At 65.5% G+C, this 26,266-nt stretch overlaps 3 protein-coding genes across 13 annotated transcripts in view; all 3 read left to right on the top strand.

Annotated features, from left to right (window-relative positions):
- GPATCH8 (G-patch domain containing 8) overlaps positions 1-6,377 on the top strand; it is a 57,837-nt gene extending 51,460 nt beyond the window's left edge. For 6 of the 10 annotated variants that reach the window (XM_087770447.1, XM_087770445.1, XM_087770441.1 and 3 more), the window contains one exon: positions 57-6,377. In XM_087770447.1, the coding sequence (XP_087626573.1) occupies positions 57-3,906 (3,850 nt within the window). In that variant the 3' untranslated portion in view covers positions 3,907-6,377. The remainder of the gene's footprint in view (positions 1-56) is intronic. The other 4 variants (XR_015707559.1, XR_015707557.1, XR_015707558.1 and 1 more) reach the window with 4 other exon arrangements.
- Positions 6,378-8,490: 2,113 nt separating this feature from the next.
- On the top strand, positions 8,491-16,723 carry ITGA2B (integrin subunit alpha 2b). Its single transcript, XM_087770448.1, has 30 exons — positions 8,491-8,693; positions 8,771-8,916; positions 8,994-9,091; positions 9,179-9,344; positions 9,417-9,466; positions 9,762-9,807; positions 10,001-10,129; positions 10,216-10,263; positions 10,491-10,534; positions 10,672-10,731; positions 11,081-11,133; positions 11,267-11,475; positions 11,642-11,824; positions 11,927-11,972; positions 12,065-12,169; positions 12,306-12,361; positions 12,451-12,602; positions 12,938-13,051; positions 13,786-13,856; positions 13,936-14,083; positions 14,480-14,572; positions 14,679-14,758; positions 14,873-14,947; positions 15,017-15,119; positions 15,191-15,343; positions 15,431-15,541; positions 15,646-15,759; positions 15,959-16,066; positions 16,143-16,265; positions 16,496-16,723. The coding sequence occupies exons 1-30, from the start codon at positions 8,527-8,529 to the stop codon at positions 16,589-16,591; spliced, it is 3,147 nt and encodes a 1,048-aa protein (XP_087626574.1). The 5' UTR covers positions 8,491-8,526; the 3' UTR covers positions 16,592-16,723.
- A 1,198-nt stretch (positions 16,724-17,921) lies between these two features.
- Positions 17,922-26,204, top strand: FAM171A2 (family with sequence similarity 171 member A2). Of its 2 annotated transcripts, none has more exons than XM_087770112.1 (9): positions 17,922-18,160; positions 20,319-20,546; positions 22,094-22,186; positions 22,272-22,430; positions 22,511-22,687; positions 22,816-22,932; positions 23,153-23,279; positions 23,984-25,258; positions 25,907-26,204. In XM_087770112.1, the coding sequence occupies exons 1-9, from the start codon at positions 18,061-18,063 to the stop codon at positions 25,959-25,961; spliced, it is 2,331 nt and encodes a 776-aa protein (XP_087626238.1). In that variant the 5' UTR covers positions 17,922-18,060; the 3' UTR covers positions 25,962-26,204. The 2 variants fall into 2 exon arrangements, with proteins under 2 accessions (XP_087626238.1, XP_087626239.1); XM_087770113.1 differs by having other exon boundaries at positions 25,873-25,935.
- Positions 26,205-26,266: the final 62 nt, after the last annotated feature.

The raw sequence follows: 26,266 nt of genomic DNA, 5'->3' as shown, positions 1-26,266 counted from the left end.
GCAGAGGTATACAACTGGCAGTCAGCTGTTTTTTCTATTTTAACTTGTTCATACAGCGCTCCTGGAAGCGGACCCATGTTCAGAACCACCACAGTGGCTGTGGACGAGGAAGGTGGAGATGACGACGATTCTGCAGCCCACAGTGGTTCTTTCATCCAGACGGCTTCTGGCCAAGCTCCAGAGATGACTATGGACAGAGGTTTCCTAAACACTGGACAAGTCGGTGGCACTGTTATGCCGAGCCAGATGCCCATCCAGACAGCGCAAGCAATCAGCTTTGGCATTAAGAGTACTTTGGGAACTCCACTGCAGAAGATAGGCGTGTCGTTTTCGTTTGCCAAGAAGACTCCGGTAAAGCTTGAGACCATAGCTTCCGTTTTCAAGGACCACGTGGAAGAATCAAGTTCTGTAGATGGAGCAAAAGCTGATGAGAGAGGGTCCTCAGATGCAGGGAGCCTGCAGAAATCTGGCGAGGGCGAAAGCACAAATAATTCTGACGGCAAGACGGAGGAAGATGACCAACATGAAAAAGATAGTGGGTCTCTAGCCACTACATTATCTAAACTAAAAAAGATGAGACGAGAAGATGGACCAATGGCAGTGGAACCAGAATACTACCACTATATTCCTCCAGCCCATTGTAAAGTAAAGCCTAATTTTCAATTCCTGCTTTTCATGAAGTCTACCGAACAAATGGAAGCTGAAAATGTGAACAAAAAAAACACACATGAAGTTAAAAAGGGGAGTTCTCCAAAACCCAAACCCGGCAAGCACACGGAGAAGGCTGCTGAGAGCACGGGGCAGCAGAAGGAGCAGAGTACTACTGAAACCGCAGCTCAGCAGAGCAAAACAGAACTAAAAGAAGTCCCAGAAAATGCGAGTATGCAGGAGAGCAAGCATCTTACAGAGAGCAATCTCCCCGAGCCAGACACTACTAAAGAAGTCGCTCAGCCTGTCCCAGGCTGTAAAGACGTCACTGAAGGACCAAAGCATCCGACAGGACCTTTTTTTCCCGTTCTGAGTAAAGATGAGAGCACGACTCTCCAGTGGCCTTCAGAGCTTCTCATATTTACCAAAGCAGAACCGTCTGTTTCATACAGTTGTAACCCCCTGTATTTTGATTTCAAGCTTTCTCGCAACAAAGATGCTAAAGGTAAAGGGACAGAGAAATCTAAGGATCCAGGGGGTCTTTGTAAAGAAAACGTTCTGAGCACAGAATCTGGCGAGATAAGCAAACCCAAGGAGGCAGAAAGCGCAGCTAACAGTTCTGCTCTAAAAACGGAAAACAAATCTCTGTCCAGCGGTGGCTCGCAGAACAAGCAAGAGTCCGGTTTGACAAGCGTTAGTAAGGGAGAGGGAGAGGACAGTAGTAAAAGCATAACTGGTAAGAATAAATCTGGGAGATCCCATAAACATAAAAAGAAAAAGAAGCACAAAAAGTCCAGCAAACACAAACGTAAACACAAGGAGGAAGCTGATGAGAAGAGCCGAAAAAATGACCTGGGGGAAGAGAAACCCAAGAAACGGAAAAGACACAGGCACAAAAAAGGCAAATCTTCTCTTTCTACTGAATCAGAACGAGCGCTAAAAACTGAACTGTCTGAAGAGTGTAGCCATTTCCAGAAGAAAAAGCGGTGCTCGCAGGAGTCCCAGAGGAAGTCTTTGTCTGCCGAAGAGGGAAGCAGCGGTAAAAAAGAGGATGGTGGTAACTCCTGCCAAGAGCACAGCAGCAAAAAACACAAGGCTGATCTGCAGCAGTTACCTGCTTCGAGGAGACGGTGTTTGGCTCCTTCCCTGGGCAGGGCCAACCGCCGGAGCCGGCAGAGCAGCGGGGACTACGACAGCGACGAGGGCTCCCACAGGAAGCACTGCCGGCAGAAATCCCCGTCGCAATACAGTGACGACTATGACTCCGGCAGCGACCACTCCAGGAGCCGCTCCAGGTCGGGGCGGAGGCACTCCTCTCGCAGGTCCTATTCCACCAGCTCCGACGCCTCCTCGGACCACAGCCGGTACAGCCATCGGAGAAGTTACTCGGATGATAGCTACAGCGATTACAGCGACCGGTCAAGGTGCCATTCAAAGCGGTCCCACGACTCGGAGGATGACTCCGACTACAACAGCTCAAATCACAGATCAAAGCGGCGCAAGTACTCCTCTTCTGAAGACGACTACAGCTCGAGTAGGAGCAGGTCGAGGAGTCAAAGCAGGAGCCGAACCCACCCTCGAGGTAGGTCAAGAACAAGGAGCCGGGGCAGAACACGCAGCAGCAGCTGCAGCCGCAGTCGAAGCAAGAGGAGAAGCCGAAGCGTAACGGGTCGCAGCTGGAAACGGAGCCGCAGCTATAGCAGGGATCGCAGCCGCAGTACAAGAAGCCACTCGCAGAGGTCTCTCTCGCGAAAGGGCTCTCGAGGCCACGAGAGCCCTGAGGAGAGGAGGTGTGGGAGAAGAGACTTCATCAGGTCCAAAATCTATCGCTCGCAGTCTCCTCACTATTTCCGGACAGGCCGAAGTGAAGGATTGTCGCTGAAGAAAGAGGATGGCAAAGGAGAGGATCTGAAAGGATCTGGCTCGCTCTCCCAAAACAGCAGCGGCTCTGGCATGGGGAGAGCCTCAGAAGGTGACTGCAGTCCGGAGGAGAGAAACTCCGTCACTGCAAAACTTCTCCTGGAAAAGATTCAATCCAGGAAGGTTGAGAAGAAGCCCTGCGTCGCTGACGAGATGCTGGCAGGGGCAAACAAGGTGGGCATAAAGCTCAAAGATCCTCCCCAGGGCTACTTTGGCCCAAAACTTCCTCCTTCCTTAGGCAACAAACCGGTTCTCCCCTTAATTGGGAAATTGCCAACCGTTCGAAAACCAAACGCCAAAAGATACGAAGAGTCTGGCTTGGAGAGGGGCGAGGAGCAAGAGCTGTCGGATTCCGAGGATGTTTCCCAAGGCATTGAGGAGGCTCAGTTGGGCGGCCAGTCTCTCCTGGAAGAAGTGGTGATGGTAATTCAGGACAAACCTCTGGATGAGCAGAAACGCGACGAACCTGCTGTGGAAATGCCCTCCATTCCCCTCGAAGCACCGGCACTCCCCGAGTGCTTCGGTTCTGGAGATCTGGTCATGCCGCACAACTTCCTCTCGGATCCGAGCGATGGCGATGGGCTAGAATCTATGGATGGGGGCAACCAGCCTGTCCCAGTGGAAACCAGTATGATGCCCTTAGTTCCAGATGTCGAGCACTTTCCTGGCTACGTGCCTCAGAGCGGGGAGCCGAGCATCGAAGGGGATCGGGAAGGAGGAGAGGACTCCTCTCTAGCACCGCTCGAGAGCCAGCCGATCACTTTTACACCCGAAGAAATGGAGAAATACAGTAAGCTGCAGCAAGCTGCTCAGCAGCACATTCAGCAGCAACTTCTGGCAAAGCAAGTCAAGGCTTTTCCCGCCTCGGCGGCCCTGGCGCCGGCAGCGCCCGCCCTGCAGCCCATCCACATTCAGCAGCCGGCGGCGGCGTCCGCAACCTCCATCACCACCGTGCAGCATGCCATCCTGCAGCACCACGCCGCCGCCGCCGCCGCCGCCATCGGGATTCACCCTCACCCCCATCCCCAGCCTCTCGCTCAGGTTCATCATATACCCCAGCCCCACTTGACGCCTATTTCGTTATCCCACTTGACCCACTCGATTATTCCAGGGCACCCTGCTACGTTTCTAGCCAGCCACCCCATCCACATCATTCCGGCGTCAGCTATCCATCCGGGCCCCTTTACTTTTCATCCGGTTCCTCACGCTCTGTATCCAACCCTTCTTGCCCCGAGACCTGCTGCCGCTGCGGCCGCGACAGCGTTACATCTTCACCCTTTGCTGCACCCCATTTTCTCAGGACAGGACTTGCAGCATCCACCCAGTCACGGCACATGAAGGACAAAACAAAGTAACCTTGGAGGAAGGAGAATATTTTTGCGTTTTGGGAAGGGGTTGAAGTTGAGCCAGCTGGCAGGTGAGGCCTGAGAATTTCCTTTCACTCTTTAGCAGCCAAAGAAGCCAAAGGCTCGAGGGCTGGGTAGCAGCAGGCGGCGGGTCGGTTCGTAAGCGTTGTGTATATCCGCTACCAGGGGCTGTCTCGCGTCCCCGACACCTCCGTGCACGTAGCAGCACTGTATCCTAGAAGAATCATTTCACGTGTAGACCAGCGAGACACCTGGAAAGGCTTTTTTTTCCCTGGATTCTTACACTTGGTCATCTTCCTTCTGCCGTCTTGTATATGATAAATGAGATTTCATACACACTAATAGGTCCCTCAAAATCCTTTTAATGAGGTCATCTAATTAAAATAGTCAGCATGATTGAATCCGGCTTGTAATCAGCGATAAAACATGCAGTAACTGACAGCTGTGGATCCTGGCGAGGAGACCGGTGGAAGGGCAGTGGCACTCTTGTTTTGGCTGGGCCAGTACCAGTTTTCAAGCGTTACAGCAGATTTCTTGGCACCCGATCGCCGCATACGTGGTATTTTTTTTTTTTTCTTTTTTGCTCAGTGTGAGCAGCAAAGGTGGAAGTAAGATCTTATTTTAAAGCCGAAGAGAGGAGCCGCGTGTGTGCTCGGAGCTCCGACCCTTCTCCATCCCGCATTAGCGTTCTCCTGCGCGAGGGCTGCACCTCGACGCCTTCTGGATATCCTGGACTGGAGAGAGGTTCTCACTTCGGTTGGTGATTTCAACCTGGGCTTTGACCACTCTTCTCCTGGGGGGGGGCGGGAAATATCACTCTGACTTCCACCTTTTGCGGTGTTGGGAAAGAGGCACTCGGATGAGAGAGAGAAGAAAAATCCCTTTAGGAATTGAAGCAATACGGAGGACTGGGGAGAGTGGCCGGGGTATGTAAAGTGTATTCTTTCCTCTGTAATACTGATGGTTTCCTTATTAATTTATAGGATTTTTTTTTTTTAAATGTAAAGAATTGCACTGAACTCTGTAAACAAAGATGCTGCTTTTTGTAGCTCATATAAAAAGGTTACATTTGTAGTATACCGCAATAATATTTTTTACAGCCAGTTCTTTTAGTGGTACTTGTTCTGGTGGCTTTTGTGTAAATATGTTTGCCGTAGGTGAAATAAGACACTTGTAAAGGTTCCACTTTATAGTTTCAGCTAGACGCAAAATGACTAAGCATGTATATTTTATCAAGCTCATGTATTTTTGAAGTTTTTATGTACTATAAAATGTAAAAAAAAAAAAAAAAAAAATCTTCATTTGGCATTTTGCAGAAGAAAAAAAAAAAAAAAGTGAGACTTGGCCTAGGCGAGGTGCGCGGAGGCCGCCGGTGACTCTAACAGCTAATGAACGGCATCGCGTTGGAAGGCGGCGGTCAGCAGCCCGGGCACGCCGCGCGCTCCTCGTCTTTGCTGAGCAGTCGCTTATAGGAATCGACGCTGGAGGCGGTCTCAGGAGTGTCAGGAATTTGGGTTGGCTCCCTGAGTATGAAATAACCCTTTTTTTTTTTTCCTCTTTTTTTCTCCCCCCTGGGTTTGAACCAGTGATTTGCAGGTGCCAGCCTGGCTGTGCCGTTCAGTCCAGCCTCCTGGTGAAGGAAACCCTAACCCTTTGCCATCTTACGCGCAGGGAGAGGTGGTTTAGGACAAATCCGTTGAGGCTGTGCCTGCCCGTGGTGTTCCATAAGGGATTTCTCTGTGCTTTCCAGCGTCGTCCGCTGTCTGCAGGTAACACTAACTGTGGGAGGCTGCTCCATCCATGAGCTCTTCCCATCGCACCAGGACGAGTTGCTGCTGTCCCCGCTACCCTGGGTATTTCAGGTTGGGGTCCTCCTCATGTTAGAGCGGTTCCGGGGCACCTTACGGTGCTTTGTAGGGCCTGGTTTTCAGAACAGGCAGGATTTTTAGGCCAGGCAGGAGCAGGCAGCGAGGGGATGCGGAGCACATTCCAGCTGCCTGGCATCCCCTCCCCGTCCTCTCCCAGAGCCCAGCACCGAGACCCGGGCAGGGGGGCAGAGATTCAGAGGATCGAAAACTTGGGCTTCCTCACTCTTTAAACGAGAAACTTGGTGTTTGAGCAGGTCAGACTGAAACACAACGGTCAACAAAAGGGACTCAATTTCTCTGTAAATAATTAACAGAATACAGTATTAATGTCTCAACGCTGAGCTTCATTAGCTTCTAGATTCAATACGCGTGTTCTGGCACCCTTCACACTGCAGTCAGGGTTTTTTTTGCCTTCCAGAATAGTGCTAAAAATAATTAACCTATCATTACTTAACAAGCATAAACAGACTGTATTTAACTTTGTCACATAAGATATATATATAAATATATATATATGCTGTAAAATGAGGGGAAAAAAACCTTTCTAATAAACCAATGATTTGTGGAAAAAAAATGTGTGGTGGAGTGCAATGACTTGGAGCTGGTGCATCCGAGCGCAGTGCAGCCCGGGGCTGTCTTTTTCCTAAAATAACGGTGTTGGATGCTTGGTTCATCGACTAAAACTACTTTTAATTGGATTACTTTGCTTGGAAGATATTGAGGTGGATACAGAGAAAACGTACTCTTAGTTATTTTATTTTAAAGGGCGTTATTTTGGGTGGGAGCTCTCAACGCACTGCGTTCTGCAGATTCTCTCCTGGCACGATCAAGCCACCGGGTCAGACTTTAATTAAAGGTGAAGCTGGGCAAGAAAGGGGGGGGGGTGTGGGTACTTCGGCGGCTGGAGCGGCAGCGTGCCCCGGTGCTGAGCATCTTGGCCACCCCACCGTTCTGCTCTTCCTGCAGCCGGTTGGATGTCGGGGTGCTGCAGCCTCGGGGCCGCGGTGCCGTGGGCGTCGCTGGCTGCCGGGTGGGCGCCGATCCGCGGTGGCTCAGGCCAAAGCTCCGTCCGCCCGCCCCGGGGCCTCCTCTACCCGCAGCCGGTCGCCCAGGGGCGGAGGAGAAGCACCAGCCCCTGCGAGCGGGGACGATGCCACCTCTCTCCGCACTAAGTCCATGATGTGGGGGCTATTTTAGCCCTCTTTAAATGTTTGTTTTTGTTTTTTTTTTTTTAACATCTCCCTCAGCAGCAGCTCCTGACCCCGGGGCTGCAGCCTTGTCCCTGCGCTTGCTTCTGCTGGGAGGCGGCACAACGCCGGCAGCGGGGCTGAGCGCGGTCCTGCCGCCACCGCCGTCGTCTCTGAAGCTGGTGGTTGAGCAGCTCCCGGCTCTGCGTCGCCGGCGCTGCCCGCCGCGCCCCCCGCCATCCCCAGGGCTTCTGCTGCTCTGGTGGTCGCGCCCTGCCTTTGCCAGCCTGGGTGCTCATCCAGAGGAGGCGATTGCTCGGGGCGAGGAGCACCAGCCTCTGCGTCCTTAACCAAAGGGCCTGATTTGGCGCAAGGAAGAAAAATTCAAAGCCCTGAATGTTGCCAAGGTTGGGGTACGGGATGCAACCTGCCTTTGCCTGGGCTGTCCTCTCTTGGGGGGCCCTGGACCTGGTTGGCTGGGTGGATGGCGACGTGGAAGTGTTGCAAGAAACGGGAAAATAAGTGATTTGGTGGGGGAAAGAAAGAAGAGTTAACCTGAAAGCAGCCTGGTGCGGGTTTCAGCTGGGAAGAGACCTCCCGAAGAGGAGCAGCTGCCGCTTAGCGCAGACCCCTGTGCTCAGCTGGCCTCTCCCAGGGGCAGGGAGCTGAGCCGGGCTCGGCTAAACCCTTCCCACCCTTCAGAGCCCCGGTTTTGGGCAAATCCCACCGGTTTCTGATGGCAGCTATTCCGCGGCAGCCGGGAGGCAGGGGTCGCCTGCCGCAGGGGGCTGGCTCCGGTGCCTCTCCCTGCCGAGGCTTCCGCTGGCTCCCGGCAGCTCGAGTGGCCATAACCAAGTGCGTTAATTTAACTCCGCAAGTGGGTGAAGCCGAAGGGGCCACGTGGGTTCGGCCGAGCGGCTCCGCGGCCATCGCGGCAGGGCTGGTCCCCAGCAGCCGCCGGAGACCCGACGTGGCACCTCCGCCGAGGACAAGGACCCCCCCCTTGTTCGCTTGGCTGGGGCTGTCCCCCCGCCCTGCCACCGGGGCCGTTTGCTCCGTCCGGTTGCAGAGGGGACCCTGGGGGACGATGGACGGGGCCCCTGTGCCCCATGGCTGTCCCCCCTCCCTGCCACGCTTCCGCTGGCCGGGCTGTGGCCGCCTGTGCCCCGAGATAGGCAACCCACGGTTTCAGCCCCGGTCTCCGGCGGAAGGAGGGTGGCGGGCGCAGGCTGTCGTGCTGCTTCCCGCCATGGCCGTGTCCCCCCCAGCCGCTTGCTGTGTCCCCCGTGGCACTGCCACCCCCTGCCCCCCTCTGGCAGCCACGCCAGCCCCCTCCATCCTCCGGCCAAGAGTAGCGCGTCCCCCCGCACCCCCATACCCCTCTGGCTCCCTGGCAGGAGCGGCTGTGCCTGCGGGGGGGCCCTTCCTGTGTCCCCCGTCCCCCCCGTCCCTGTCCCCAGCTGTGTCCCCTGAGATAAGCAGGGGACACGCAGGGTTGGGCTGTGCTGGGGCCGCCGGCCGCATTTCGGAGAGGTGATGGGGGCTGCCGCCAGCGCTGCCGCCCTGCTCCGGGCCCTGCTGCTCCTCGGGGGGCTGCGCTCGGCCCCCGCCCTCCAGCTCCTCCGGGACCCCCGCACTGTGTACGAGGGACCCCCCGGCAGCTATTTCGGCTTCGCCCTGGATTTCCACATGACCGAGGGCAGGTAGGGAGACACCAGGGTGCCGGGCCCAGGCACAGCACCCGTTCCCCCCACCCCAACACCCGCTCTGCCCGCCCCAGGCCCAGCGTGGTGGTGGGGGCCCCCCGCGCCAACACCTCCCAGCCCGGCGTGGCTCAGCCCGGCGCTGTCTTCCTCTGCTCCTGGCCCGCCAACGAGACCGCCAACGAGACCACCCCCTGCCAGCCCCTCCCCATCGACACCGCAGGTGCGTGGGTGCCATGGGTGGCGGGTGGGCGCGGGGGGGCCACCGACCAGCACGCTCCCCATCTTCCGCTCCCCCAGGGGACGAGACCGAGACCCAAAACACCTTGGAGCTCCACACCTACAAGTCGCACCAGTGGCTGGGGGCGTCAGTCACCAGCTGGAACGGCAAACTGGTGGTGGGTGCACCCGGCGGGTGGGTGGGCACCCTTGGGTGGCGGCGGGGTGGGCACCCACCCTGTTCCCGTCCCCGTCCCTGTCCCCAGGCCTGTGCCCCGCTGCAGCACTGGAACGCGATGGACGGGCAACAAGAGGCTTTCCGCACCCCGACGGGTGCCTGCTTCGTGGGTGCCCCCGGGCTGCGCCGCGTCGCCTGGTACTCGCCCTGCCGCGACCAGCTCATGGCCAGCACCTACCAGGAGAGCTACTATGGTGAGGGTGGGTGGGTGGGGGCGGCGGGTGCCCCCCACCCCTGGTCGGTCTGACCCTGCCCTGTGCCTGCAGCCTACGACAAGCGCTACTGTGAGATCGGCTTCAGCGCGGCTGTCACCCCGGTGAGATGGGTGCTTGGGGTGCTTGGGGGGTGGCGTGCCTGCGGTGCCCCCAGGGATGCCAGTGGGGATGTCACTGGGGACGCAGAGGGTGTGGCCGGGGTGGTACCTGGGTGCAGGTGTTGGCTGGGGGATGCTGGAATGGGGATGCTCAGGTGGGGGTGTCAGGGTGGGGGATGCTTGGGTGGGGATCTGGGGTGAGGGTGTTGGGGTGGGGGTGCCAGGGAAGGGGATGCTTGGGGGGGATGCTTGGGTGGGGGTGCCCCGGGGTGGATGCTGACGCCAGCTCATCCCGCAGGACGGCATGCTGGTGCTGGGTGCCCCCGGCGGGTACTACTTCATGGGTGAGTCCTGCTTGCCAGGCGCTGCCACCCAGGCTGGCCAGTGCCGGGGTACCCACCTTTGGGTGGGCACGGCGGGAGGAGGGCACCCAGGATGGGGCACCCCCGTAGGTGCCACCTGCAGCGGCACTGGCAGCCCGGGGCGGGTGCCAACGGGCGCCCTGCCAGCACCGGTGCCCGTCCTGGTGTCCCCCAGGGCTCCTGTACTCGGTGGAGGTGGACGCCATCCTGACCCGCTTCCACGGCAAGTCCCTGCTGTGGCCGGAGCGCCCGGGCCGCCCCACGGAGGAGCTGACGTCCAGGGCCTACAGGGACGGGTACCTGGGTGAGCAGCGGGCGTGGGGCAGCCCGGCCCCATGGCTGGCTCGTGCCGGGGCACGGCAGGGGTCACTGGTGCCTGTCTCCTCGCAGGGTACTCGGTGGCAGTGGGCGAGTTCGATGGCAATCCCAAAACCAAAGGTATGGCCAGGCGGGCGTGGGGGCCAGGGCCGCCTGCGGGGTGGGGACAGGCCCTGGGCACCTGGGGCCCCAGGGTGCCCTCCCCTCCCATGGGCTCCGGGACACGGGCTGTGCCAGCTCAGGAGTCCTGTTGTCTCTGTGCCGCCATGCCCACCCCGGTGCCAGGGGTATCCCCATGCCCACCCCAGTGCCACGGCGGGGGCACTCAGGGCTCTCCTCCCCCGCAGAGTACGTGGTGGGGGTCCCCAACAAGAGTGACACGAAGGGCGAGGTGAGAGGTGCCCGGTGCCCGCTGCCCGGCTGTGTGGGGGTGCCCGGTGGCGGGGACACCGCTGTGGCTGGGAACCCCGGGGTGGCACCCCGGGAGGGGGACGGGGATGGGGACGAGGCCTGACGCTGCTCTCGCAGGTGGAGATCTTCAGTGTGGGGGTGACCCTGCGCCAGCTGCACGGCATCGCCAGCGAGCAGGTACCCCCCTGCCCCGTGCCGGCACCCCATGGCACCCTGCCCCACCGCCCTACCACCCCCCAGCACCCACAGCACCCTGCCCCACTGCCCCCTCACCCCCAGTGCCTCCTCTACTGCCCCCAGTGCCCCCCTTACACCACTGCCCCCCTCCGGCACCCCATGGTGCCCACCGCCACCCTGACCATTGCCCCGTCACCCCAGAGCACCCAGCCCCCCTCGGTGCTCCACCACCCCATAGCACCCCGGCACCCCCCAGCACCCACCTGCCCCCCTCACCCCACCCCCCATCACCCCGCACACCCCACGGTGCTCCTGGCCCAGTGCCACCCCCCACCCTGCCCCTTTCCAGGTGGCATCTTACTTCGGGCACACGGTGGCCGTGGCCGATGTCAACGGGGATGGGTGAGAGCCAGGACTTTGTCCCCCACCCTCAATCCTCCATGGGGGCACCCTGGGGTGCTGCCCCCTGCCTGGTGCACCCCTGGGTGCCATCAGTCCCCAAACCCGGGGACCCTGACCCCCATGCCGGGCGCAGGCAGGACGACGTGCTGGTGGGTGCCCCGCTCTACATGGCCCGGCGCCCCGACGGCCAGCGCAGCGAGGTGGGACGCCTCTACCTCTACCTGGGCGGGGGGCAACGCCCCCTCACCCGGCCCCCCCAGACCCTGACGGGCACCCACCCCTACGGCCGCTTCGCCGCCGCCATCGCCAGCCTCGGGGACCTGGACAAGGACGGCTACGGCGGTAACACCGGCCTGGCACGGGGGAGGGGGGGCTGTGCCAGGGGATGTGCCACCCCCTGCCCCGGTGCCCGGTCTAAAGCATTGGGGAAACTGAGGCAGGAGCACCTGGGCAGGTGGTGGTGCTGGGATGGGGCACCCGGTGGGTGCTCATGTCCCTGTGTCCCCAGACGTGGCCGTGGGTGCCCCGTTGGGGGGTGACGGTGGCAGCGGGCAGGTCTTCATCTTCCGCGGGCAGAGCGAGGGTTTGATGCCGGTGCCCACCCAGCGCCTCGACAGCCCCTTCCCCGGCCCGGCCGCCTTCGGCTTCGCCCTGCGTGGTGCCACCGACCTGGACAGCAACGGCTACCCGGGTACGGCCCCGCCGTGTGGCCACTGCCATGCCACCCCAGTGCCACCCCAGTGCCACCCCGGTGCCACCCACCCCGTCACCGACCCCCTGCTTGTCCCCACAGATCTGCTGGTGGGGGCTTACGGGGCAGCCAAGGTGGCCGTGTACCAGTGAGTGCCCGTCCCACCGGCTCCGGTGGCAGCACGGCCCGGGGGGTCCCTGCCCGGGTCCTTGGCACCTCAGGTCTGTCCCCGTGTCCCAGGGGACAGCCTGTGGTGGTGGCTCGGACCCAGCTGAGTGTCCCCGATGGGCTGAACCCCGAGATCCTGGCATGTGTCCTGCCTGGATCCAGCACCCACGTCAGCTGGTGAGCCATGTGATGGGGACACAGCCATAGGGACACCGCCGTGGGGACACCTCTGTGGGGAGACCACCGGCGTGGGGACATCGCCCCGGGGACGGCAGCAGGTCCCTGAGCACCCCTGGGTGCTGTCCCCTTGCAGCTTCTCCGTGGTGCTGTGCGTCAGCGTGACGGGCCAGCGCATCCCCCAGAGAATCCGTGAGTGCCAGCGTCACTCTGGGGGGACAAGGGGCATCGCTGGGGTGGCACCGCTGCCATGCCCCCCCCCGCCTGCTGTGCCCTGCCAGGCCTCGACGCCGAGCTGCAGCTGGACCGGCTGAAGCCCAAGCTGTCCCGGAGGGTCCTGATGCTGCAGGGCCACCAGTCGTCCTGGCACGACGTGCTGGTGCTGGCCCCAGGGTCACCCCCGCTGTGCCACAACCTCACCGCCTACCTGCGGGTATGGGGATGCTGCCAGCATGGGCTGGCGTGGGTGGGGACAGTGGCATCCCCAGCCAGGATGGGGACAGGGACAGGGACAGTGGCATCCCCAGCCAGGGAGCGTGGGGGACAGGGATGGGGACAGTGGTGTCCCCAGCCAGGGAGGGTGGGGGACAGGGATAGGGACAGTGGCATCCCTAGCCAGGATGGGGACAGGGATGGGGACAGTGACATTTCCAGCCAGGGAGGATGGGGACAGGGATGGGGACAGCAGTGGGGGGCAGGTGGGGGTCCCGGGGCGGGGTGGTGGGTGCGGGGTGCCCACTGGGGTGCTTTGCCCATGGGTGCCCCCAGGACGAGGCCGACTTCAAGGACAAGCTGAGCCCGGTCGCCCTGAGCCTGAGCCTGGCGCTGCCCGGGGGGGGCCCGGGGCTGGTGCTCTACGGGGACACCCTGGTGCACGCGCAGGTAGGGGGGACGCGGCTGAGCTGGGGACATCGCCGCGTGCCCCGGGTGGGCACGTCCCCACGGCTGGGCCCGGGCACGTGTGGGTAGCCCCAGCCCGGGGCACCCGCTGCCACTGCTGTGCTCCGGCCCCACAGTCCCCAGCCTGGCCCCACTGTCCCCAGCCCCTCCCCGGGACATAGCCCCTGCCCTCCCTGCTGTCCCCAGCGTCTCTGCGGGATGTCCCCCCTGCCTCCCTGATGTCCCTGCTCCCTCCTCAGGGTGTCCCTCCAGTCCCCAGTACCCCCCTGGGATGTGCTCCCTGCCCTCCCTGCTGTCCCCAGTTGCTCCCTGGCATGTCCCCCCGACCAAACCCCTGTGTCCCCAACCCCTCCCCGGGATGTCCCCCCGTCTGTCCCTGCTCCCTCCTTGGGGTGTGCCCCCAGTGCCTGCTTCTGTCACCAGTCCCTTCCCGGGATGTCCCCTCTGTACCCCACACTGTCCCCAATCCCTCCCCATGATGTCCCCCCAGTACACCCCACTGTCCCCAATCCCTCCCCATGATGTCCTCCCAGTACCCCCCACTGTCACCAGTCCCTTCCCGGGATGTCCCCCCAGTACCCCCTACTGTCCCCAATATCCCCCCGGGATCTGCCCTGCTGTCCCCACCACCTCCCCTGCATGTCCCCTCTCTACCTCCTGTTGTCCCCAGTGATTCCCCATCCCGCACCCCGCACCGTCCCCCTGTCCCCCCCCAGACCCACATCATACTGGAGGACTGCGGCGAGGACAACCTCTGCGTCCCCGACCTCCACCTGGCTGCCAACACGTGAGCGCCCAGGTGGGCGAGGGTGGGTGCCCGCTGTCCCCTCAGGGTGCTGACCCCTGTCCCCGTGTCCCCCCCCAAGGCCCAGCAGGCGCCTGCTCATCGGGGCGGAGGCCGTGCTGCGCCTGCGTGCCGTCGCCAGCAACATGGGCGAAGGAGCCTTCGAGGCCGAGCTGCGGGTGCAGCTGCCCCCCGGCACCCACTACCAGGCGGCCCGCAGCAGCATCCTGGTGGGTGCCCAGCAGCGGGGTGCCAGGGGGGCCAGGGCTGGGGGGGGCTTACACCCTCCCCTTGGTGGCCACCACCCTCTGTGTGGGTGCCCAGGGGTGCTGGGTGCCAGGGTGCCCAGGGTGCCCAGGGTGCCCAGGGTGGGGGGGCCCATGCCCTGCCCTTGGTGGCCACCACCCTCCGTGGGGGTGCCCAGTGGCGGTGAGTGCCAGGGGTGCCTGGGCTGGGGGGCTCACGCCCTGCCCTTGGTGGCCACCACCCTCCGTGGGGGTGCCCAGGGGTGCTGGGTGCCAGCGGTGCCCCGGGATCAGGCCCTCGGACCATGTGGGTCCCCAGGGTGGTTGGTGCATGGGGGGGGTCCATGTGTCACCCCCCCGCCCTGTGTCCCCAACCCGTAGGGGCAGGAGAAGCTGAGCTGCAACCCCAGGAAGGAGAACGGGAGCCACGTGGTGCTCTGCGAGTTGGGCAACCCCATGAAAGCGGGCGCCAGGGTAAGGGGATGTGGGGTCCCCCCCCGAGCCCAGCACCCTGGCGCCGGGGCTGGGCACGGCCGGCGGTGGTCGGTCACCCACCCACCCTCTCGCTGACCCCCCCCAGATCACCGTGGACATGGAGCTGAGCGTGTCCGGGCTGGAGGACATGGGCGATGCCATCACCTTCCAGCTCCAGTTGCGGAGGTGACACCGTGCCAGCCCCCTGTCCCCCCGCCCCCTGCCCACCACTGGGACCCGGGCACCTGGGACTTGGTGGCCTCAGTGTGTCCCCAAACTTACCCCACCGTGTCCCCGCAGCAAGAACAGCCCCAGCCCCGCCAACGCGTCGGTGACGGTGCCCGTGGAGGCGCAGGCGGCGATGGAGCTGCGAGGGTGAGGGTCTGGGGGGCCACGGGAGACCGGGGGGGCCACGGCGTGACACTGACCCCCCTCTCCTGCCAGCAACTCCCTGCCTGCCACCACGGTGCTGCCCGCGAGCTGGCACAGGGTGGAGGGCAGCCGGCGGCTCGAGGACCATGGCATCAAGGTGGAACACGTCTACCAGGTGGGGTGCTGCACCCATGGGTGCCTGGGGGACTGTCCCCTCCCTGGTGTCACCTCACCGCCCTCCCGCAGCTCCACAACAAGGGTCCCAGCACCGTCAGCGGGGTGACCCTGCGCCTCGCCGTCCCCAGCCAGCTGGGCGGCCGCATCCTGCTCTACCTGCTGGAGCTGGGCACCGAGGGGGGCATGAACTGCACCAACCCACCCGACCTCAACGCCGAGCAGGTAGGGTGCTGCCTGGGGACTGGCGCCCACCCGCTGGGTGCTGGGTGGGTGTCAAGGTGGTGCCCCCCACGCCTCATCTCCTTCCAGCTGGAGATCCCCCGGCCCACGAGCGCAGCACCCCAAAATGGCACCCACCAGCGGGAGCGCAGGGAGGTGGAGGAGCCGCCAGGTGCCGGGCTGGAGGAGCCCATCCCCGTGGTGAGCGGGTGCTCCCCGGGGACCTGCAGCCCATGATGGGTGCGGGGGGCTGGGGGGGTGTCCCCCGGGGTGGGGGTCAGGGTGACGCCCGCCGTGTCCCGCAGGACTGCAGCAACGCCACGTGTGTGGGCATCGCCTGCTGGGTGCCCAGCCTGGCCAAGGACCAGCGGGCGCTGGTGAGCATCCATGCCCTGCTCTGGATGGACACACTACAGCAGGTATTGTCCCCTGCTGGGGACAGGGTGGCACTGTGTCCATGCAGCACCCTCCTGCATGGTGGTCCCTGGGTACCTGCAGAGAGCAGCCCTGGGGACGCCGGGTGTGGGGTCATGGGTGCCCTGTTGGCTACCAGCACCCCTGACACCACGTCCCTACGTGTCCCCATGTGTCCCCACGTGTCCCCATGTCTGTCCCCAGCGGGAGCACCTCCTGAAGCAGTTCCTCATCCAGTCGCAAGCCTGGTTCAACACCTCGGCCATGCCCTACCGCGTCCGGCCCCGCGTCCTGCCCGCCGGGGAGGCCACGGTAGGGCTGGCATGGGCACAGGGGACACGGGGACCGGCTGTGCTGGCGGCGATGTCACCCACCTATCCCTCCGCAGGCTGTCACCGAGGTGGTGCGCACCAGCCCTGGGGGCGAGGGGGCCGTGCCGGTGTGGTGGGTGGTGCTGGGGGTCCTCGCCGGGCTCCTGCTCCTCACCCTCCTCATCCTCCTCATGTGGAAGGTGAGTGGGCAGGGCGGGGACGATGGCACTGGGGACACTGGGGACACCAGTGGGTGGTGGGAGCCTGATGGCACTGGAGGGACCCAGGAAATGGGAGGTGGGAGGCACAGGGTGGGGGGCAGCACCTGGGGTGATGCCATGGGGTCCCCTGGGGGTGATGTGGTGGGGTCCCCTGGGGGTGACACTGTGGGGTCCCCAGGGGCTGGGCTGTCACCGGGTCCTGCTTCCAGATGGGATTCTTCAAGAGGACACGGCCACCCGCCGAGGAGGACATGCAGGAGCTGGCACCCAGCCAGGCCCAGGAGCCGGGGGGTGCCCAGGGCTAGCGGGGTCCATGGGGTCCCCCTGCGCCCCCCCCAGCATGTCCCCTGGCCCAGCCCCCACATCCCCAGCACCCCTGGGTGCCAGTGGGACACAGCACCCACGTTCCATGTCCCCAGCACCCCTGGTGCCCAGGGGCTCCAGCACCCCACTGCTGCCCCTGGACAATAAATCTCTGCCTGGCACCGTGGTGGGGTGATGTGGGGGTGCCCCCCCAGGGCCTGTGCCACGGGGGGGCCTGGGGAGGGGACCGGCCACAGGTGGGGGTGAATAGGGACAGTGGGTGCCTTTTGGGGACCCCCGTGTGCCCGTTGGGGTGCCCAAGAGGCCTGGGTGCCTCCGCACAGGCCTGGCTGGGGGGTGCTGGGGGGCAGGGGGGGCTGGTACCGGGTGGGTGCCAGGGTGGGGAGCGGGTGGGTGTGGTGGTGGTGTTGGGGTGCCGGTACCGGGGGTCAGTGCCGGGATGCCGGTACTGGTAGTGGGGGTCAGTCCTGGGATGCTGGTGCAGTACTGGGGGCCAGTGGTGGTACTGGGGTCAGTGCCGGGATGCTGGTGCCATGCTGCAGTGGGTGCCAGTGCCGGGTTGCCTGTGTGGTACCGGGAGCTGGTACCGGGGCCAGTCCCGGGATGCTGGTGCTGTACCGGGGTCGGTGCCGGTACTGGGGTCAGTCCTGGGATGCCGGTACCAGTAGTGGGGGCCAGTCCCGGGATGCTGGTGCCGTACTGGGGCTGGGTATGGGGGTCGGTGCCGGTACCGGGGTCGGTGCTGGTACCAGGGTCAGTGCCAGGTTGTCGGTGCGGTACTGGGGGCTGGTACCAGGGGTGGGTGTCGGTACTGGTGCCAGTCCTGGGATGCTGATGTGGTCCCGGGGGGGGAGGGGGGGCGGTGCTGGGATGCCGGTGGTGGTACCGGGGTCAGTGCCGGGTTGCTGGTGCGGTACCGGGAGCTGGTACCGGGGCCAGTCCCGGGATGCCGGTGCCAGTATGGACGGGTGGCGCCAGTACCAAGGTCATTCCCGGAATGCCGGTACCGGTACGGACGGGTGGTGCCAGTACCAGGGTCAGTCCCGCGATGCTGGTGCTGTAGCGGGCTCGGTGCCGGTACCGGGGTCAGTCCCGGGATGCCGGTACCGGTAGTGGGGGCCAGTCCCGGGATGCTGGTGCCGTACCGGGGGTGGGTATGGGGGTCGGCGCTGGTACCGGGGTCGGTGCCGGGTTGCCGGTGCGGTCCCGGGGGCCGGTCCCGGGGGCCGATGCCCGTCCCGGGGCCGGTCCCGGGATGCCGGTGCCGGTCCCGGGGCTCGGGGCGGGCCCGGGGGTGGGCCCGGGGGTGGGGGCCGGGGCCGGGGCGGGGCGGGCGGCCGTGCCCGGCGGCACCGGCAGGTGGAGCCCGGTCCCCGCGGCGGCGGCGGGCGGAGCGGGCCGGGCCGGGCGGGCCGGGCCGGGCATGGCGGGGTAACGGCGCGGAGCGACCATGCGGCCCCGCCGCCTCCTGCCGCCGCTGCCGCTGCTGCTGCTGCTGGTGGCCGCGGGCGGGCGGCGGGCGCGGGGCGCGGCGGAACCGGGAGCGCACGGTGAGAGCGGCCTTTGTGTGCGGGGGACCCCGACCCCCGCCGGCCCCTGCATCCCCCATCCCCGCCCGCCCCACCCCGGCCCGCCGGGGTCGGGCCCCCCTCCCGCCCCCCCCCTCCCCCCGCGGCTGTCCGTCCGTCCCCGGCTGTCTGTCTGTCTGTCTGCCCCCCCCTCCCGGGCGGTTCTGGCCACCGGCGGGTGTAGGGTGCTGGGTGGGGGGGTCCTGGGGAGCGGCTGGGGGTGCAGGAGGGTGGGTGGGGGTCCTGGGGAGCGGCTGGGGCTGCAACACGATGGGTGGGGGTCCCAGGCCATAGGGTGCAGGAGGGTGGGTGGGGGTCCTGGGCAGCACCTGGGGATGCAATTGGGTGGGTGGGGGTCGTGGAGAGAGCCTGGGGTGCGAGGGGGGGGGTCTCAGACTATGGTGGGTGGGGGTCCTGGGCAGCTCCAGGGGGTGCAACATGGCGGGTGGGGGTCCCAGGCCAGTGGGTGCCAGGATGGTGGGTGGGTGGGGGGTTTTGGACAGAGCCTGGGGGTGCAACGTGATGGGTGGGGATCCCAGGCCATAGGGTGCGGGATGGTGGGTGGGGGTTGTGGACACAGCTTGGGGGTGCAGGATGGCGGGTGGGGGTCCTGAGCAGCACCCGGGGCTGCAGAATGGGGGGGGGGTCATCCTGGGAGGGGTGCGGGAGTCACCCACCCCATTGCAGGCCCCTCTGCCCGCTCCTGGCAGGCAGGGCGGGCCTTGGGGTGCAACGCGCCACTTTAGGGTCCCCGTGGCTCCCCGTGACCCTCCACCCGCACCCCAAACCCTCCTGGCAGGGCCCCTGTGCCGGGGGAGGTGTGCGGGGGGGGTGAGATGGGGGGCAGTGGGGTGTGGGGGGGTCCCTGACCCTGCCATGGCCGCAGCCCCATCCTGCCCGCGCTGGCTCAGCTCTCCGGCTGGCGTCACCTGTGCCCGTCCCCATGGGGTGGCAGCGGTGACGGGGCGCGGGGCCGGATGCCTGGGTCCCGCTCCCACCCCAGGGCCTGGCACCCCCCTGCCCACCCATCATGGAGCTGTGGGGTCGTACTGGGAGGAACTGGGAGGCCAGTGGAGTGCCAGCATGCCCCGTGGTGGCTGTGCCACCGGCTGGGGACCCCTTGGCGATGGTGGGGGGCTTGTGCCCGTGGGGGTGGGGGTGGGGGGGGCTCTACCCCCCGTGCTGGGGAGTGGCACCCTGGCCCCCTCTCTCCGGGGGACACCAGGGGGTGGCTGTCGGTGCCAGCTGTCCCCGGCAGCTGCGGGTGGCCGGCATGTGGCCGCAGGGACATTCCTGCCCCCCGGGTGCTGGCTGTCCCCGGTATGTGGGGGGACGCCCCCCAGTCCCGACCCACCCCAGCGCGCCGCTGAAGCAGCTGCTGCAAATTCCTCCCCTCGCCCGTTGCCACATCTGGGCAACATCTGGGCGGGGGGCGGGAGGTTTGGTTGCCCAGTGGTGTGGGGGCTTTTGGGGGGCAGGATGCTGCCGGGGGGGACACGGGGTCCTGAAAGTGCCCGGGGGCTGCGGGATGAAGGAGGTCGTTGCCAGGGTGACAGCACCCGAGCTGGGCCGGCTGCCAAGGGCTGCGGGCTCATGCGCAGGATGGCGCCGGCACGGGGGGGCCGGGGGCATGGGGTGTGTGGGGACCCCCCCAAGCCGTGCCCATCCCTGCCCTGCATCGGGGACTGGGGTGGGGGACCCACCCCTGGGCTGCTGGTGGGGCCCACTGGGGTGGAGACCCCCTGAACTCGTGACACGTGTGAGCTGCACCCTGAGGGGGAATGGCCCTGCCTGGCCCCTTGCAGGGGATTTTGGGGGGGACACGGCTGGGTGCACCCACCCGCGTGGGCACGGCACCCTGGAGGAATAACCTCCCCCGTCCACCCGCTTCGGGGCACAGGGTGGGCACAGGGATGACACCCACAGCCCCCCAGGACGGGGCCCGTTGTCTTGCTGGGATGGTGCCTGGGACCTAACTGGGGTGGTGGCCATGACCCATGAGTGTGGTGGCCATGATCCACTGGGATGGGTCCCACTGCCCTGCTGAGATGGTGCCCCCCACCCCATCGGCAGGGCACGCTGGGGGGTACCCGTCGCCATGCGGGGTGCCCGCACCCACGTGTCACCCGTGTCCCCGCAGAGGTGCTGCTGAAGGTGCAGGTGTACGAGAGCGGGACGCTGGCCCCGCTGGCCCAGGCCACCCTGGAGGTCTTCGGCAACCGCAGCTCGCTGGCGGCCGGCACCACCGACCACGAGGGCGCCGGCGTCCTGCCCGTCCCCTACCGCCTGGGCACCTGGGTCCTCGTCACCGCCGCCCGCCGTGGCTACGTCACCGCCTCCGTCCCCTGGCGCGTCAACAAGCTGCCGCGTGAGTGACTGGGACCCCCGGCTCTTATGGGGTCCCCAGCCCCTTACTGGGGGCTCTGACCCTTATGGGGGTCCCCAGTCCCTTACTGGGGAGGCTCTGAGCCCTTATGGGCAGCCCTGATCCCTTACTGGGAGGCTCTGAGCCCGTAGCGGGGACCCCAACCCCTTACTGGGGGGGCTCTGATGCTTATGGGGGTCCCCATTCCCTTATCGGGGGGGGCTCTGAACCCTCATGGGGGACCCTAACCCCTTACTGGGGGGGCTCTGAGCTCCTATTGGGTACCCCAAACCCTTACTGGGGGCTCTGACCCTTATGGAGGTCCCCATTCCCTTACTGGAGGGGCTCTGGACCCTTATGGGAGACCCCAACCCCTTACTGGGGGGCTCTGAGCCCTTATGGGGGACCCCAACTCTTTACTGGGGGGCTCTGAGCCCTTATGGGGGGCCCTGAGTCTTCACTGTGGGAGTTAGTTGTTGGTTCCTTATGGGGGACTCCAATCTTTTACAGGGGCCCTGACCCCTTACTGGGGGAACTGGTCCCTTACTGGAGGCCTCAATCCGTTATGGGGGCGCCCAACCCCTTGATGGGGGAGGCCCTTGATCCCTTCCTGGGAGCCCCCCCATACCTTCCTGGGGACCCCAGTCCTTTCCTAGGACCTCAGTCCCTTCCTGGGGCCTCCCAGTCCTTTACTGGGACCCCAGTCTCTTTCTGGGGACCCCAAAGGGCTTTTGGGGAGAGGGGTCCCATTCAGAGGGGTGTTTGGGGGGGTCTGGCCCCTTCAGGAGGGGATGGCCATGTCCCGGTGACCCCGAAGTCCCCCCATCCCGGCATGGGGGGGGCCAGAGGTGGCACCCTGGGCTGGGTGCCAGCCCTTGTCCCTGGGGCCATCACGGGGCGGGGGCGGAGCGCAGGGTGGCATCGATGGGGTCACCTTGCTGGGGGGGTGGGACATGTGGGAGCGCTCGGGGGGCTGGGGGTGCAGGGGTGGGGGTGCATTTGGTGGGCAAGGCTGGGGATGGCGGGGTGCTGGGGATTTGGGATGTGCAAGGGAATGGGGGTGTGCAGGGACCGGGGGTGTGCACAAGGGTTGGGGTGCGGGGGGTGTGTGCAAAGGTAGGAGTGCATGGGGTGTGCAAGGCTCGGGGTGTGTAAGGATCAGGGTGCATGGGGCCTGCAAGAATTGGGGGGGTGCGGGGTTCTGCAAGGACTGGGGTGCATGGGGTGTGCAAGGCTTGGGGATGTGCACGGGTGTGCCAGGACTGGGGGTGTGCAAGGGCGGGGGGCACACGGGGATTGGGAGGCGGGGGGGGTGCAAGGATGGGGTGTGCAGGGGGTGCCCCCCCACCCGCTGCCTGCCACTGCCCGTCCCCATCCCTGACCCCATCCCTGTCCCCACGTCCATCCCACCCCTTGCTGTCTTATTCCCCCCTCCCACCCACCCTGATATTGGGCTCTGCTGGGCCCATCACCCCCCCCCATCAGCACCCTCCCAACTTGGGGGGGCAGGCAGGTATTTTTGGGGTCCCCCATCACCCCCTCCCTTGCAGTCTACGCCTCCATCAGCCTCTACCTGCTCCCCGAGCGCCCCGCCACCCTCATCCTCTACGAGGACCTGGTCCAAATCCTCCTGGGATCCCCAGGTGAGCGATGGGGATGGGGGGGGGGGGTGACACCACCCTCTCTGGGTGCTGCCACCCACCTTGCCCCTCCCCCCCCCCCCCCCAGGTGCCCGGGGGCAGCCGTGGGCGCAGTTCCCGCGGCGGGCGGCCCGCCTGCCCCGCAGCTCCACGTACAGCCAGCTCGCCGCGTCCCTCACCGCCGCCACCGGCCCCAGCCTGGCCCGCGCCTTCCCCGCCTTCCTCGGGGCCGAGCAGGACGGCAGTGGTACGGGGACACCGGGGGGCTTGGTGGGGACACCCCGAGAGGTCATCCCATATGTACATCCCCGTCACTTGTCCCCGCAGCCAATGCCACCTGGCTGGAGCTGGCACCCGTGGCGGCTCTCAGTGTCCATCTCTTCACTGGGAACGGGACGGAGGTGCCGCTGGCCGGCCCTGTCCATCTGTCCGTCCCTTTGGCCCCCGACGCCGGGCCGGTGGTGGCCACCAGTGTGCCGGCCTGGAGGTTTGACCCCAAGAGCGGTGAGTGCTGGGTGGGGGGGTGGCGGGGGGGGTGGCACGGCTCCTGCCGGGGATGGCGGCGGCAGGGGTGATGAGTTTGGGGGGGGTCTCAGCCCACCAGGGTGGGGGACGGACATGTCTCCCTGCAGGGCTGTGGGTGCGTAACGGGACGGGGCTGATCCGTAAGGAAGGCCGGCAGCTCTACTGGACCTTCGTCTCCTCCCAGTTGGGATACTGGGCAGCGGCTCTGCCCTCTCCCAGCACAGGTAGGGTGACACCCATGGGTGCCCCCAGCCTGGGTGCCCCTGTCCCCATGGATGGGCTGTTCTGGGGGGTGGCAGCACCCCAGGGTGAATGGGGGGGAACAGGTGGGAGGGGGGGTGAAGGACACCCATCCCCTGGGGTGCTGGTGGGTGCAGCCCCAGGGTGCTCTTGCTGGGGGGTGGGGGGGGTGCCCATGCCCCATCCAACCCCGCTGTCCCCCAGGGCTGGTGGCAATGGCAGCGGGCGTGACAGACATCACCACCTACCACACCATCTTCCTCCTCACCATCCTGGGTGCGCTGGCCCTACTCGTCCTCATCCTCCTCTGCCTCCTCATCTACTACTGCAGGTCAGCACCCCCTGCCCGGCACCCTCGGGGTCCCGACCGCGGCCGGGGGGGGCACTGCCCGCCTGGCACCCTTGGGTGTGCTATAGCTGGGTATGGGGGGGGGGCAGGCAGCACCTGCCTGGCATCCTATAGCCGGGTATGGGGCGGCAGCACCCGCCTGGCACCTCCTGGCACCCTATAGCCGGGTATGGGGGGGGGCACTGCCCGCCTGGCACCCTTGGGTGTGCTATAGCTGGGTATGGGGGGAGGGGGCAGCAGCTGCCTGGCATCCTATAGCTGGGTATGGGCGGGGGGGGGCGCAGCACCCATCTGGCACCCTATAGCTGGTATGGGGGGGCAGCACCCACCTGGCACCTCCTGGCACCCTATAGCTGGGTATGGGGGCGGGGGGGGGGGGGGGCGCTGCCCGCCTGGCACCCTTGGGTGTCCTATAGCTGGCTATAGAGGGGGGGACCAGCATTCCCTGGCACCCCTGCGACCCTATACTGGCTATGGGGGGAGCCACCACCCCCGGCACCCCTAGGTGCCCTATAGCTGTCTTTGCGGGGGGTGCACCACCTCCCAGTACCCCTGGGTGCCCTATAGCTGGCTGCAGCTCCCTCCTGTAGCACCCTACAGCAGGTGAGGGAGGTGGGTGGGGTGGGGGACCCCAGCACCCCCCTACGCCCCCGCCATGGGGTGACCCCGCCGCCGTCTCCCCGCAGGCGGCGGTGCCTGAAGCCGCGGGCGCAGCACCGCAAGCTGCCGCTGCCGGGGCCGCTGGACGCCGCCCGACGGGACCAGGCCACCTCGGTGTCCCAGCTGGACCTCCTCTGCGGTGGCAGCCACCTGGAGACGGCCTCCTCGGGGGGGGACACCGACCTCCCCACCCCCGGTTTACCCCCCCCGGCCCGTGACCTCCCCACCGCCCGGCCGGACTTCTTCCAACCACCGGCCCCCCCCCAGCTCCGTGCCGGCCCCCGGACCCCTGCCGGCACCCTGGCCCCCCGCCGCCGCCAGCCCCCTGCCCCGGAGGACTATGGGCGCCCCGGCGAAGCCTTCGGCCTCAGGGCCGCCCGCTCGGTGGACGGGCTCCAGCCGTCGGATGAGCATCCCCGGGGGACCCCCGCTTTCCCCCCCCGGCCCCCCTCGCCCCCGGTGTTTTCCCGTTACGGGGGGCAGCCGAGCGAGCACCCGCTGCCCGAGCCCCCCCCTCGCCCACCCTCGCTGGCCCCCCCGGGTCCCCTCCTCCTCTGCGGCCCCTTGGACCGGGGTGGGGGGCCGGAGGATGTCTACCGGGGGGTGATGCCCACCCTCCTCATCCCCGCCCGGTACATGCGCCTGGCCCCCGGCGAGCCGGAGGCTCCCCCCGAAAGCGATGGGGGACCCGGTTCGACGGTGGCAACGGCTGCCCCGCCACCCCCCCCAACCTCCGGGCAACCATTTGAGGATGGGGAAAATTGGGGGGGGACTCGTGCCCCGCAACCGGTGAGCGGCTCGGTGGCCATCCCGGTGCTGCTGGACGGGTCGGCGGTGGCCCAGCTCAACGGGGAGCTGCAGGCGCTGGCGGGGCAGCAGTTATTAGAATTGGGGGGGCCGCCCCCCCCGAGAGCTTGGTTCGTCTCCTTGGACGGCCGTTCCTCCCAGGTCCGGCATTCCTACATCGACCTGCAGGGCGGCGAGAGGGGGTCCGGCCCCGCGCCCCCACCCCGTCTCCCCCGGGGAGTCGGAGGTGGGGGCGAGGATGGAGGGACCCGACCCCCCCTTCCCGTCGCCTCCCCCGAGGACAGCTCGCTGGCCCCCTTGCTGGAAGCGGGGAGTGGGGGGCGGCGAGGGGGGGGCAGCGGGCGCAGCAGCGCCAGCGAAGCCCCCCGCGACTCCCTGACCAGCCCCGAGGAAGAGGCGCTGGCGGAGGCGGGCGAGGGGGGGGACGAAGGGGGCGACCGTAAGAGCCCCTGGCAGAAGCGGGAGGAGCGGCCGCTGATGGTCTTCAACGTCAAGTGAGTGGTGGTGGGGGGGGCCTCTGGCCCTGGGGGGGGGAGCTGTGGGACCCTGGGGGGTGGTGGGTGCACTGCTACTGTCACCCTGTCCTGCCACTGTCCCACCACCATGCTGTCCTGCCTCCCCCGTTCCATCCCACCGCCATCCCAGTCAGCCACCACCTCATCCCACCACCTCATCCTGTCACCATCTTGTCTTGTCACTGTCCTATCCCACCACCATCTCATCTCACCACTGTCATCCCACCACCATCCCATCCAGCCATCTCGTCCCACCACCACACCATCCTGCCACCGCTGTCCCACCCTGTCACCGTCCCACCCCAGCACTGTCACCCCGTCGAACCACCCTTCTGTCCCACCAGTCCTCCCGTCCCACCACCCCCATCCCAACCTGCCTGTCCCTTGTCCCCAGGGGAGGGGGCAGAGGGACAAGCCCCAGGTCACTGCTGTCCCTATGTGCTTAGGACCCCCCCCGGGTATCGTGTCCCTCCCAGTGCCACCAGGCTCTGCCACATGGGGTCCTGCTGCCCCGTCCCCCCCACCATGACATTGCCATTCACCTCCCTGTCTTTTGGGGGGGACAACAAGAACTCTGTGTGTCCCCCCCCCAGGTCCTGAGCTGTGTCCCCACTTGTGTCCCTGCAGGGCGGGGGGGGCCGGCAGTGCCCCCCGGGCCAGCGGTGCCTCCAAGCTGCCGTAGGAGCTGGGGGGGGGTGTCCCTGTCCCCCCCAGCCTCGCCCCCCCCCCCCCCGGCTTTGGATTTTAATTGTGTTTCTAAACGTTTTCTACGTGGCGAGGAAGAAGAGGGGCCGGCTGGGGCTGGGGGGGACACGGGGACCCCCCTCCCCAGGCACTGCCTGCCCCCGGCCGGGCTGGGCAGGGAGCCGCTGCCTGCGCCTGCCTGCACGTCCCTGCCTGTTCGTTAGATGGCATTAATATATTAAAAAAAAAAAAAAAAAAAAAGAAAAAAACCCAAACCTGCCTCTGCTTCCTGCCTCAGTTTCC

This window comes from Nipponia nippon, unplaced genomic scaffold (assembly GCF_047370975.1).
Source record: "Nipponia nippon isolate SJK-2023a ecotype South Korea unplaced genomic scaffold, ASM4737097v1 scaffold_32, whole genome shotgun sequence".
Classification (NCBI taxonomy): domain Eukaryota; kingdom Metazoa; phylum Chordata; class Aves; order Pelecaniformes; family Threskiornithidae; genus Nipponia; species Nipponia nippon.
Note: the sequence above shows the minus strand (reverse complement) of the source record. Positions and strands in the feature narration are given on the sequence as shown.